We start from the raw sequence: 12,946 nt of genomic DNA on the forward strand, positions 1-12,946 counted from the left end.
GACAAAATCTCCAGTCCCGTTCCAATGCATTTCCATTAAATTTCCCTCGCATATATCGGATGGCCGCATCGTGGCGCTCCGATTCGCCGAATCGTGACAGGCCGCTATACGACGTCATTTGCAGCGTTTGCAGCGTTGCCTGCGCGTCCAGGTACATTGGAAACATAGTCAAGGAAGTGCCTTTTTATAACGGATAAAATCCCATTTACGCATATACCGGATATAAATCCGATATATGCGTAAAACGGACATTTTCCGGTATACGCATATAACGGATTTCGCTTATATCGGACAAAACCAGTGGGAACAATTGAATCCGATATATCCGAGGTTTACTGTACATACAGTATTCTTACATTGATGCGCATTATGACTTGTCATTTATCAAGTTAAGGCTGAGTGTTTTAATGTTTTGACATTTTTATATTAACTTATTAACTTTCATAATTATTTCGATTTTCAATGTGGTTATTATGATTATTTATTATTACACGGGAGCCAGGCAACGACATTTTGTTGCCAATTTCACTGCTGTAAAGAAAGTCTAAAATTGGAGCTTGACAAACACTGGAATAGAATCGGTTCAACCTTAGAGGTTCCACTGCATTGTATTCTTGGATTAAATTTTATTGATTACACTCGAATCCAAAATTGAATATTTTGCACCAGACCAGAACTACAGGAAGCAATGAATGGACATAAATTGTAAACAGCACTCATGCAAGTACTGTAGACATACATTTTTTTTTTTTAAATCTACCTGTATTATGTTGGAATAGTGACAAACCCTGCAGTTCAGAAAGCCTATTTTCTTTGATTTTATGATTGTGGTTGTGGTGTCCATGGGTGAAAAACTGCTTGGCATCATATTGAGAGGTGTTTTGAACATTTCACCAGTCATGTAACTAAATCAAAATCATCAAATCAAGATTCGTAGTGTCAAATTAATACCTCTCTGAGAATGTGTTACTGCAGTATATCTGAAACGGGTTTTGAATCAGCTCTGATTTGTATGCGCGGATGTACTTTTTGGGGTATTTTAACTACTTTGCATGCTAATTATGCAAAAGTGTGACAATAAAAAAATAACGCAGGAAAAAAAAAGCTTCCTTATTTCTCTGTGTGGCGAAATACACCGTGTATTTCTTTTTCTGGGTATGCCAAGTCAGATGACATGATGTGAAGGCGGGAGAGAGGCAACCCTTACAACATAACAGCATGTATGTACTCTTGGAAAATAGAAGTGATGGACGAGGCAACAAAAACACCAGGCAACTAATGTAATATACTGTAATATAATTCTGGGCTACAAGTCTTAAACTCATAATTTTTTCCATTACATGGGTATTACTGTTATCTCGTCCACCATTAAAGTGACTAAGTTATATTTTTAAAAAAATAAAATCAAGAAGAATGATTTGACCAATTTCAGAATGTAACAAAAATATTTCAAAAGGACTAATGATCACCATGGCAACCTGAGTGTACTCATTGCAAAAATTACCAGTTGTGCTGAGACCTCTGTTACCTGGGGAACCCCAACAATGCATGGTGTGGCCTGCTGCAGACTTACATCCCCTTTAGCAAATATCCGTGTATGTATGCTTTACCTCTTGGGCCTTTCGTTGAGGCTGGTGCTTCGGGCACGGAAAGAACTCTGCTCGTGGCCATCATCAAAAGGCAGCAGGGCGTTGGAACGCAAGCCCTGAAGAGGAAGAAATAATGGAATGCAATGCAAAGTTGAATTACAGTAAAATTTAAGTACAGTTAATGCAGTTATAGTTTAGGTTATGACTATCTTGGCTAAATATGAGACTGTAACAAGCGAGGCTGTATGAATATAACAGATACAATATTATCTAATGATTGTTGTTCAAATCACAATTTGTAATTGGATTTCCACACGCAGAAAATAGTATAAAAAACCTGATTTTACACAATTTAACATGACATAATTGTTTTGAAACCAGAAAAAACTGTTTAAGGTAAGCTAACAAGTATGTGTGCGCGTGTTGCAACGGGTGTAGATTACATACTCAAAGCAGGAAGAGAAGGGAATATTCTTTACGCTTAAATGTTCCCTATACTAGGTAGGTAGCTAATATTCACAAAATGTGGTTCCCCAGTCACATCACCTATAGTAGACTAGTATATTGGACACTCCCTGTAGAGCAGGGGTCTCAAACACGCAGCCCGTGGGCCAAATGTGGCCCGCAGGACACTAGCTTAAACGCCCCCGCCTTGATATGAAAATTTAATGTTAGTGCGGCCCGCGCAAGTTTGATATGGATGCTGTATGGTATCATGTACCCAGAAAAAATTATTACGTTTGATTAATGTTCATGTTAAAGGTTAAATAACTGTTAATAGTTATCCTCCCTATCCGTGTGGAAGTGGTAAGTTTTTGGCTATTTAAGTTTAAAGGAAATAACTTGGAGGCTACCGTTTAGGTCGCTAGCTCTCTAGTTTGCGAGTTGGCATGTGTCTCAAGACCCTGCAGTTGCGCAATATGTTGTAAATAAAAAGTGTATAAATGTGACTATAGTCGTGTTTTGTCATGTCTACAGGGCTCTAATAATGCTTTGTTCATTTTAATCTGAAAAGAATAATTTGTTTTGATAAATTTTTATTATTTGCCATTTTATTGTTATTATTATTATATTTATTTATTTATTACTGATTGATTGATTTTCTTTATTCTTGATTTGTTTATTTATTTTTCATCTTATTTTGTGTAGAAAAATAAAAAGTATTTGAGAACAGTGGAATGTTTTATCAGAGCTTTTCTTGTAGAAAATCGAAACCAAAGCAAAGTTTATTCATTTTTCTGTTTTTAATAAATGCGTTTTTTGGGGGGGTTTTTTGGAAAACCTGATGCGGCCCAGTCTCGCCCAGACCCTAGCTCCAGTGGCCCCCAAGTAAATTGAATTTGAGACCCCTGCTGTAGAGAATGTGTATCATGCATGTCTATTACATTTGTTCATATGTTATTTGCTATTTTTTTGTTTTCCTGGATGATGCTTTACTTGAATGGTAAAATTACAGGTCAAAAAACAGCAAGGTTACAAACAAGCCCGCACCTTTGTGATGTACTGAACAAAGTCTTTACGGAAGGGTAATCTGCAGCGAATAAACCACATGGCAATCACATGATGGGCCAAGGATACAATGTATTGATTGAACCTAATGAAAATGGGGGAAAAATAATCAACATGTCAGAGTTATTTCGTATGTCTTCAGATTTGACAATTGTGTTTTGTATGTGTGTGAGCACTTACTTGGACGGGTTTGTGTATGGCAGTGAGATAGCAAACACGCTAACATACTGCTCTGCAACAAAGTTGGCATAAAGGTGGGGTAGCCGCACCAGAGCTATGGAGCAAAAAAAAAAAAAGAACATCAACAAACATGAGTGAAATCCTTATTTTAATGGCTGAAACAATAACACACTCTTTAAACTCTTTATGATATATCCTCATCTGACTTATGTCTAAATAACCTTGAGCATTTAACTTTTGAGATGTTTTGAGGTGTCACTGGTACTCACTTGAGAGAAATTCAAGCATCGGCGATGCCATGGCAACAGTTGCAGAGATGTGAGTGAGCTTCACAATGAGAGCAGGAAGCAGCTTGATCATGATGTCAGGCATCTCCACCGTACACATTGTAAGGGCCACCACACACTGCTTGGCACAGCGGTAAATGAGGCCTGTCTCCAGGCACTGGACAAGCTCTCTCTGGAAGAGGAGAAAGAACATAAAATGAGGTAAATCGCGCACTTATAATAATAATACATTTTATTTGTATAGCGCTTTTCAAAATACTCAAAGACACTTTACAGAAGAATGGAGTTGAATAAAGAAAGTAGAAGACACACCAAAATACAACATTCATTGGTTAATACACAGTTAAAACATGAGTAAAAGTGGAGCATGATGCATAACGCGATATATTTGAGAGCCCTTAAAGACAGTAAACCTCGGATATATCGGATTCAATTGTTCCCACTGGTTTTGTCCGATATAAGCGAAATTCGTTATATGCGTATACCGGAAAATGTCCGTTTTACGCATATATCGGATTTATATATGGTATATGCGTAAATCGGATTTTATCCGTTATAAAAAGGCACTTCCTTGACTATGTTTCCAATGTACCTGGATGCGCAAGCAACGCTGCAAATGACGTCGTATAGCGGCCTGTCACGATTCGGCGAATCGGAGCGCCACGATGCGGCCATCCGATATATGCGAGGGAAATTTAATGGAAATGCATTGGAACGGGACTGGAGATTTTGTCCGAAATAGGCGAAATCCGTTATAAAAAATCCGATATATGCAATGAATTTTTATTGGAAATGCATTACAGAAAAATCGGTTCTTTTTTATCTGTCTGTTGTGAGCGAATTTCCGATATATCCGAGGTTTACTGTACGTACATATAGCCATCCTTCCTTTATCACGGTTAATTGGTTCTAGACTTGACAGCGATAGATGAATTTTCAAAAAGTAGGATTCAATATTAATAAATATACATTTTTTGTAGTTAAGAGCATAGAAAACCTGTTTGTGACATTGTTAAATGTGACCTCTGTAGTCACATTTATACTCATATTGCTTGAAGACAACACCTCTAGCATTGGGAAAGTTCCTTGTTGTCGTATGAACGTATGAATGTAATGTTATGTCGATATCACGACATCAGCCTATCATCCATCCTCACTATGACTTTGGAATTTGATTGCTATACAGGACAGCCAGTCTAATATTAATCTCCCATACATAAACTCCGACATTACTGTTGCAGACTATTGCTCTTTGAGTAATATAATTGGTATCCTACCAGAAGTGAAAAATTGTTTAAAGTACATAATAACTTCCGCTTTGTGGTAAAAGACTATTTCTACAGCTTGGTTTTTGTACTTGTCTTGATTGTTCCAGATAGTTGTGGTAGGAGGTGATTGCTGTGAGGACAGGAACAACTGCCAGCTGAACATCAGTTCGTGAAAATCCCTCCGGTGTCTTCTTGAGACGCTCTGAAATCACCTACATGCAAAAGACACGGTATTGAGCTGCGTTACAGAGACGTCATTGCAACGCATCTGTTTGTGTGAAAATGCAGTTACCATGCAGCACAGAGTCGAACAAAGCTGGTCCAGGCTGCAAGGTGAAGTGAGCAGCATGACTTTGTACTGTAGTGTCCATGGTAACTTCTCCAGGATCAGTTTCAGAACCTTCCAATCAGTCTCCTGCAGAAAAAAACAACAATCATATGTCAACAAGGATTGATTGGGGGAATGACTAATTATTGTTGGATTGCTAGACATATTTATTCCATGCACATTGGTACTGCATGTTGAATGTGTTGTAGAAGCAAATTATAATTATAATCATGTGTACCATCTTGAGACCCTGCAGAAGAACACCAAAAGCAGGCGAGTAAGGCAAGTAGGCCGAGCGTATCGTTGAGGTTGCAGACGTTGGAGGAGCATTAGGAGAAGGACCAGTAGCAGGAGGAGATGTTGACCCTGTTGGCTTTTTCTCACTGGCTCTTTTTTCTGGCTCCCTGAATTATCGAGAGACAATAATGTTAATGTAATGGTCACAAATCAGGGATCGAGTATGTGTGTGTGTGTGTGTGTGTCACGGACCCTGTGTCACAGTAGCAATACGGGCTGAACCTCATGGCACCATCTTTATTAGGGACACCGACACGATGAAAAGAGTCCGCTCGCATCATCAGAAAGAAGTCAAACACCTAAAAGGTGAAAGGTATGATGTGTGTTAAAAAGAGAGAGAAGTTTTAAGAAATTAATCGTATAAACCGAGCTACTTGTGCACTTACCTGTAATCTGATACTAGAAGCAACAGCAGAACAATACTTGTTCTTGTAGTGGAGCTGCAGATGGCTGATAAGCAACTCGTATACGCGAGTTGCCTGGGCTGGCATAGTCACAGGGCTGTAAAGTTTACTCTGGTAAGGAAAAAAAATAATAATGCACTTGTAATTATTCAATTTACACCAATTCCTTTATATTATTATGGTTTTGTTCTTCATATATGTCAATATGTCTGTTTACATTGAATAAACAATACAATTTCATTTGAAACAGGCTCTTTACACAGTGTTAAATTGGTATGAAGTAACCTGAAGAATCTCAAGTAGACCCAGTACAGCGGTCCTGACATCCTCCATGGGAGACTCTGCTGTGGGCTCCCTCTCTGAGATCTCCACAGGTCCTGAACACACCAGAGATCGACTGGCCACCTACACAAACATACCAGTTAGCGGTCAGTAGAGGTCTACACGGCCGTGCTTTTCCTTGGCCGCCCCGCCCCACAGACGTGGTGAGATTTGAGCGGCCAGCCGTCAGCGGGCCGAACAAGCGCAAAAATTAAATTACCTCTTTTCAGCTCAAGATATATATAAATTGTGTGGAAAAAGATTATATAAGGAAGGATTATGGACAATATAGGTGACCTTTCAAGAAACAAATGAGGCTATCAAAATTAAAGATCATTTTTACAATTCCAGAAGGTGCACCTCAAGTGTCTTCTGCAGCAGTGGCTTGTGCAAACGTTCTGTGCATGTTGCACTGTTGAATGTTATATTTAATGGTGAAATGGTAAGACATTCAGTGATTTTTATTATCTACACAAATTTATAAACCATAATTCAATGCCGTGGCCATGTTCTTGAGATTTCTTCAGCCGAGGAGTCCGGCCAGCCGTGGGGCCAGCCGCTCTGTGTAGACCAGGGGTGGGCAAACTTTTTGACTGGCGGGCCGCATTGATTTAACAAAATTGACGGGGGGGCCAGACTCGATATTTTACACGTAACAGTCCAGCTGGAATTATTGTATCTGTAAAAGTGTTATGCAATCTGGTTTATGGGCACTTTGAGATCATTTATTTGATGTAAAGTAAGTTATAAACGTATCATAATAAATGTATTATTATTTATATTATTATTATTTATTATTATTAATTGTATTATTATTATTATTATTATATGCTTTTTTCAGGAGCACTTTGTAAATAACAGACCACATCAAATAACGAAATTATTGTATCTGTGAAAGTGTTATGCAATCTGCTATATGTGCACTTTGAGATCATTTATTTGATGTAAAGTGCATTATAAATTTATAATAAGAAGAATACATTTATTATTATTATTATTATTGTGCTTGTGTCCCTTTTTTCACTTTGTAAACAACAGACCGCATCAAATAACGAAATTGATAAAACAGCCAAACCATGAAAATGTCGTCTCAAGCCATGATGCCAGCTTGTATGTTGACTTTAAATGAAATACTTTGGAAAGAACGGGCGGGCCGTATTCAAACACTTGGCGGGCCGGATGTGGCCCCCGGGCCGTAGTTTGCCCACCCCTGGTGTAGACCCTCTAGCGGTCAGAACACACAAGATATGGTTCCGTGGACTAAGCTAAAGTTGCCGAGAGTTCTCTTACCCGCTCGATAATGTCTAGCAGGCTAGTGAAGTGGTGGGTGTTACAGCCCTCAGCCAGGTCCACCAGTAGCTGGGTAGCCTGTTTTCTTACAGCGAGGTCTCGGTCTTCGGCTATCCCGCTGAGCTGCGGGATGACTACCATTTCTATCAACTCATCCTGAAAAACAAAAAAAATTGAAAAAAAACAATGACATCATATCAAAATAAAACATGTTTAGCCAGTTTTCTCCGGGTACTCCGGTTTCCTTCCCACATTCCAAAAACATGCTAGGTTAATTGGAAACATATGCAGTCACATATAAAATGAAACACCTCAAAAAAGATGCTGAAGATACTGATTAAAAAAATACATAAATGCTGATAAAAAAAAAAACGTATTAGTCACCAAACAATAAACGTGCCAGAAAAAATACACTGGAACCTTCAAAACGCATCAATTTGGAGTTCATCAAAAATTGTCTAGGTCTAGTGGTTAGCGCGCAGACCTCACAGCTAGGAGACCAGGGTTCAATTCCACCCTCGGCCCTCGGTACTACTGTTTCCTCCCACATTCCAAAAACATGCTAGTTTAATTGCCGACTCCAAATTGTCCATAGGTATGAATGTGAGTGTGAATGGTTGTTTGTCTATATGTGCCCTGTGATTGGCTTCAACCAGTCCAGGGTGTACCCCGCCTCTCGCCTAAAAAAAGACTGCTCCAGCATGCCCGCAACCCTCGTGAGGATAAGGAGTATAGAAAATGGGTGGATGGATGTTGAGCCAAGATAAGACCTACCTCGTACAGCTGACGGTTGGTACTCAAAACAAATGACAGGATGTGAAGCACCTTGATCCTAATCACGCTGCGACTCTCATTCCTATAACGGAGGTAGTAAACCAGATCCATTTTGACATAGCATACTCACATAACGTGTCATGAATGAAGGGCAACTCGTCCCACCTGAAAAATTTCTCCATGAGGCGATGAAGGCTCTGAATCCAGCCGTCCTTGGCAGGCTGGATGGACTGAGCCCTGTATGAGATGAGCGTCAGCACCGATGCATCCTTTCACACATATAAAAAAAAAAAGGAGCAGGATGAGTGATATAGAAAACCAATGCCGGCATTAGGAGAGAACATGCCACACTAACAGGTCTTTTATCAGCACACTTCTCCACCAGACTGAAGAACTTCTCTGTGGAACCATGGTAACCATTCTGCTCATACAGCTCTTCTACTGTTGTCAACAGCTCATAGACTATGGTTTTCAACTCCGCGCTGCCTATTGCCTGTGAGGAGGAAATGACAAACATGGTCAAGTTATACTGATATTTTGATTTATGGATGTTTTATTCTGTGTATGTGTGTGTGTGAATGTTAGCAAGTACCTGGATCTGTTGCAGCAGCCGCTCTATGATGCCCAGCAGGATGTCCCAAGTAACGACTTGAAGCTCTTTGCCGTACTTCTTGATCAGTCGAGTGATGGAGAGGACGATTTCATAGGATACCACCTCGTTGGCACATGACATGGCCTGAATGGTAGACAGGAAATGGTAACAGTAATCCTAGATATAGTATTTATATATTTGTAGTATGCAGGATTGACCACCACCACCATTAACACCCACTGCATTATACTGACATGGTCCTATGTTGCCCTGCTCAAGTATGGAATGGAATGGAATGGAATGGAATGGAATGGAATGGCCTTTATTGTCATTATACAGGATGTACAACGAAATTGGAGAGCTTCTCCTTTCAGTGCAGTAGTCAAGTTTAAAAAACAAAAAAAGTATATAAAGTAGAGTAAAAAAGACAATTTAACAAGATATATACAAGATATCAAAATATACGCATAGTATTGCACAGGAGCATATATATTAATTTTAGTGCAATGATCAATGGGTCATAGTGCAAATAATGAGTCACATATCAGTGTATTGTAATGGGTTGTTAAATAAATAAATATGATTGAGGTAGTAACAGAAGTAGCTACAAATGATACCAAACATTCAGTATAAGATATTGTTCTACATCAGTGTAAACTACACCGTTAATAATAAAACATGTTAACAATCAAAATAGATTATGACTTTATAAAAAGGACGAATGTTAGTACATTAGCTCAACACTAGGTTGTGCTAATGTACCTGAAAGTGAGGGCATTTCCACTCACATGACAAAACTATAGTGACAAGAAAGCAAAAAACAAATTGTTTATTTTTGTAAAACACAGCATTAAAAAGAATGCAGTTTACTCGAGATGAGTTGGTGATCAAACATCACCTTGGAGGTGGATGTGGCTACATCAATTTAGCACCCAAATGAGGCAACGATAGCTACAGTAAACCTCGGATATATCGGACTCGGATATATCGGAAATTCGCTCACAACGGACAGATAAAAAAGAACCGATTTTTCTGTAATGCATTTCCAATAAAAATTCATTGCATATATCGGATTTTTTATAACGGATTTCGCCTATTTCGGACAAAATCTCCAGTCCCGTTCCAATGCATTTCCATTAAATGTCCCTCGCATATATCGGATGGCCGCATCGTGGCGCTCCGATTCGCCGAATCGTGACAGGCCGCTATACGACGTCATTTGCAGCGTTTGCAGCGTTGCCTGCGCGTCCAGGTACATTGGAAACATAGTCAAGGAAGTGCCTTTTTATAACGGATAAAATCCCATTTACGCATATATACCGGATATAAATCCGATATATGCGTAAAACGGACATTTTCCGGTATACGCATATAACGGATTTCGCTTATATCGGACAAAACCAGTGGGAACAATTGAATCCGATATATCAGAGGTTTACTGTACTTTTTTTGTTCTGGTTGCTAAGGTTACGATACGATACAGAGTTTCGGGACGCATCCCTACAGTTTACTGAAGCGTAGATCCAAGCAGCGAGAGTCGTACATGGTTTACCTTGTAAAAAGATGGCAGAACCAGTGTGGGGGTGTTTTTGAGTGCAGGGAGCCTGTGTGCTCCCCACAGCGCCATTCCAACAAAGAACACAGCTCCTCTCAACAACGGTGCATCTTCCATGTACACCCTGATGGACATGGCAGGAGGTTAAGGGGGCACAAATAGACAAATCTACAATATATTATTATTAGCGCTAATGTACCAATGGGACAGAACAGACCTCTCCTCCATTATGCGGCACATTGTGTAAATAGCGCTGTGGCCAAGATGAGTTCCCAGCACTTTTCTCATCAACTGGAGCAGCAGAAGCGGGTTTGAAAATTAAAAACATCAGAGCAGAAACAGATTAGCGGATGCGGTCTGGTGTTAAGTTCTTCCAAATGAAGAAGCCTCTGCGTACCTTCCAGCAGGATTCACAAAACTCTTTGACGTTGACCGTGCGACATAGTGTGATGATGAAGACGGTGAGAGAGTCTGAGGGTAGACAGTTGTAACACACCACCGCGTCGAGGACTTGAAGAGCCACCTGGTACATACAAACAAACAAGAAACACATTTGCACTTAGAGATGAATAATAATGCTACATTCACACTGACGCCGAATCGATGGCGAATTAAATCGGCGAGCAAAGCGGCGGCAAAGCGTAACAAAGCTTAATGAAAGCGTAAAGACCGTAATACAGCGTAAGAAAGGTTTGAGCAATTCGGGACATTCGGCAAGAGCGCCAAAAATTGTTTAAAAATTTGAGGCGATCTGTCACGAATTGCGTAAAGCGGGGAGAGCGTATTAAAGCTTATCAAAGCGTCCCAGAGCTTATCAAAGTTTTGCTCAAAGCGTAGGAAAGCTTAACAGAGCTTGGTTCAAAGGATCAATGGATCTGCTGCATCTTTATATGCTCTGGATCAGAGGCGGGATGCAGTCGGGATCTCGAAATTTTCCATTGCGTAACAGAGCTTAACAGAGCATAAACATATCTGAGGAGATCGTGAGATTTTTTGAAAAATGATGCAGAATTCGTCGCCGATTCAAAGCGCGACATTCGGCGTCGGTGTGAACGTAGCATAAATAATACGTCAATCATTAATATCATATATAATGTATAATAGGGTTAAAATTCACTGTCAGGATATAAATTTAAGTTGGCATAACAGTTTTACCTGTTTTAACTGATACGCTGTTAGTTGAAACGGGTGATTTTATTAATGCAAGGTAAGTATACTGTAGGTCACATACAAAATTTAAATGGTTCATCAAATTAGGATGCTTTTGTATAAAAAAAAAGTCTATTTTTAGCAAAAACATGTAGTCAGAACAACAATAATAATAATACCTTTAATTTAGAAGCGCTTTTCTAAAAAAAATCAAAGACACGTTCTAACGGAGCAAGCAATGCAATCAACGCCATAAAACAGAAGAATACAAAAGATATACAGTTATAATGAGAATAAACAAAAATGGGATTAAAGATTATAAGCAAGTTTGAAGAGATGGGTTTGTAGATGAGACTTCAGGTCAGGGCAAATACGGGCTGGTGCAGGGAGGGAACTCCAGAGAGGGAGGGGGCAGCAAAAACTAAAAGGCTCTGTCGTCCCAGTTACAGAATGGTACAATCTCGATCACATGACAATCTTGCGATCGATGGCGAGATTGATAGCCGAATCAGACTGAATAGTTGACTACTCTAAGACACCTGGAATGCACAATAATGAAATAAAATACACCAATCCCTCCTTTATTGCTTTTAATTGAATCCAGACCCAACTATTATAGTTGAATTTCCACAAAATAGGATTCTTTATTCCATCCATCCATCCATTTTCTATGGCGCTTATCCTCACTAGGGTGGCGGCTATGCTGGAGCCTATGTCAGCTGTCTTTGGGCAAGAGGCAGGGTATTCCCTGGACTGGTCGCCAGCCAATGGCAGGGCACATATAGACACTCACATTCATACATATGGACAATTTGGGGTCGCCAATTAAGGATTCTTTATTTATAAATGGTAATTTTCACTTACTAAAAAATCTTGAAAAAAAACTTCCATTGTCAAATCGGATTCCATTGGATCAAAAAAACATCCATTTTCCTGCCTTCATTAGGGTCACAGGTAAGCTGGAGCTCAGCGTAGCTGAATGCAGTAAAATATAAACTATGAAATTATTTGTTTTTATTACCGTGAGCCGTGTATTGAGTGGCGTATCACGAGAGACCCGGAGATTCCCACCCAATACTCCTTCAGACTCCAGCGGTCCCCAGGTAAATTGAGTTTGAGACCCTTGGTCTAAATCACGGGTCTCAAACACGCGGCCCGTGGGCCAAATGTGGCCCGCAGGACATTAGTTTGAGGCCCCTGCCTTGATATGAAAGTTTAATGTTAGTGCGGCCCGCGCAAGTTTGATATGGATGCTGTATGGTATCATGTACCCAGAAAAAATTATTACGTTTGATTCATGTTCATGTTAAAGGTTAAATAACTGTTAATAGTTATCCTCCCTATCCGTGTGGAAGTGGTAAGTTTTTGGCTTTTTAAGTTTAAAGGAAATAACTTGAAGGCTA

At 39.6% G+C, this 12,946-nt stretch overlaps 1 protein-coding gene across 3 annotated transcripts in view; it reads right to left on the bottom strand.

Annotated features, from left to right (window-relative positions):
- tsc2 (TSC complex subunit 2) overlaps positions 1-12,946 on the bottom strand; it is a 34,107-nt gene that overhangs the window by 17,944 nt on the left and 3,217 nt on the right. For all 3 annotated transcript variants that reach the window (XM_058069430.1, XM_058069431.1, XM_058069429.1), the window contains exons 8-25: positions 10,792-10,917; positions 10,612-10,685; positions 10,392-10,518; positions 8,840-8,983; positions 8,603-8,740; positions 8,413-8,516; positions 8,248-8,329; positions 7,474-7,629; positions 6,148-6,267; positions 5,845-5,973; positions 5,651-5,757; positions 5,400-5,565; positions 5,126-5,248; positions 4,923-5,045; positions 3,548-3,737; positions 3,279-3,372; positions 3,081-3,183; positions 1,611-1,705 (exon numbers count right to left, since the gene is read on the bottom strand). In XM_058069430.1, coding sequence (XP_057925413.1) covers positions 1,611-1,705; positions 3,081-3,183; positions 3,279-3,372; positions 3,548-3,737; positions 4,923-5,045; positions 5,126-5,248; positions 5,400-5,565; positions 5,651-5,757; positions 5,845-5,973; positions 6,148-6,267; positions 7,474-7,629; positions 8,248-8,329; positions 8,413-8,516; positions 8,603-8,740; positions 8,840-8,983; positions 10,392-10,518; positions 10,612-10,685; positions 10,792-10,917 — 2,201 coding nt within the window. The remainder of the gene's footprint in view (positions 1-1,610; positions 1,706-3,080; positions 3,184-3,278; positions 3,373-3,547; positions 3,738-4,922; positions 5,046-5,125; positions 5,249-5,399; positions 5,566-5,650; positions 5,758-5,844; positions 5,974-6,147; positions 6,268-7,473; positions 7,630-8,247; positions 8,330-8,412; positions 8,517-8,602; positions 8,741-8,839; positions 8,984-10,391; positions 10,519-10,611; positions 10,686-10,791; positions 10,918-12,946) is intronic.

This window comes from Doryrhamphus excisus, chromosome 1 (genome assembly GCF_030265055.1).
Source record: "Doryrhamphus excisus isolate RoL2022-K1 chromosome 1, RoL_Dexc_1.0, whole genome shotgun sequence".
Taxonomy (NCBI): domain Eukaryota; kingdom Metazoa; phylum Chordata; class Actinopteri; order Syngnathiformes; family Syngnathidae; genus Doryrhamphus; species Doryrhamphus excisus.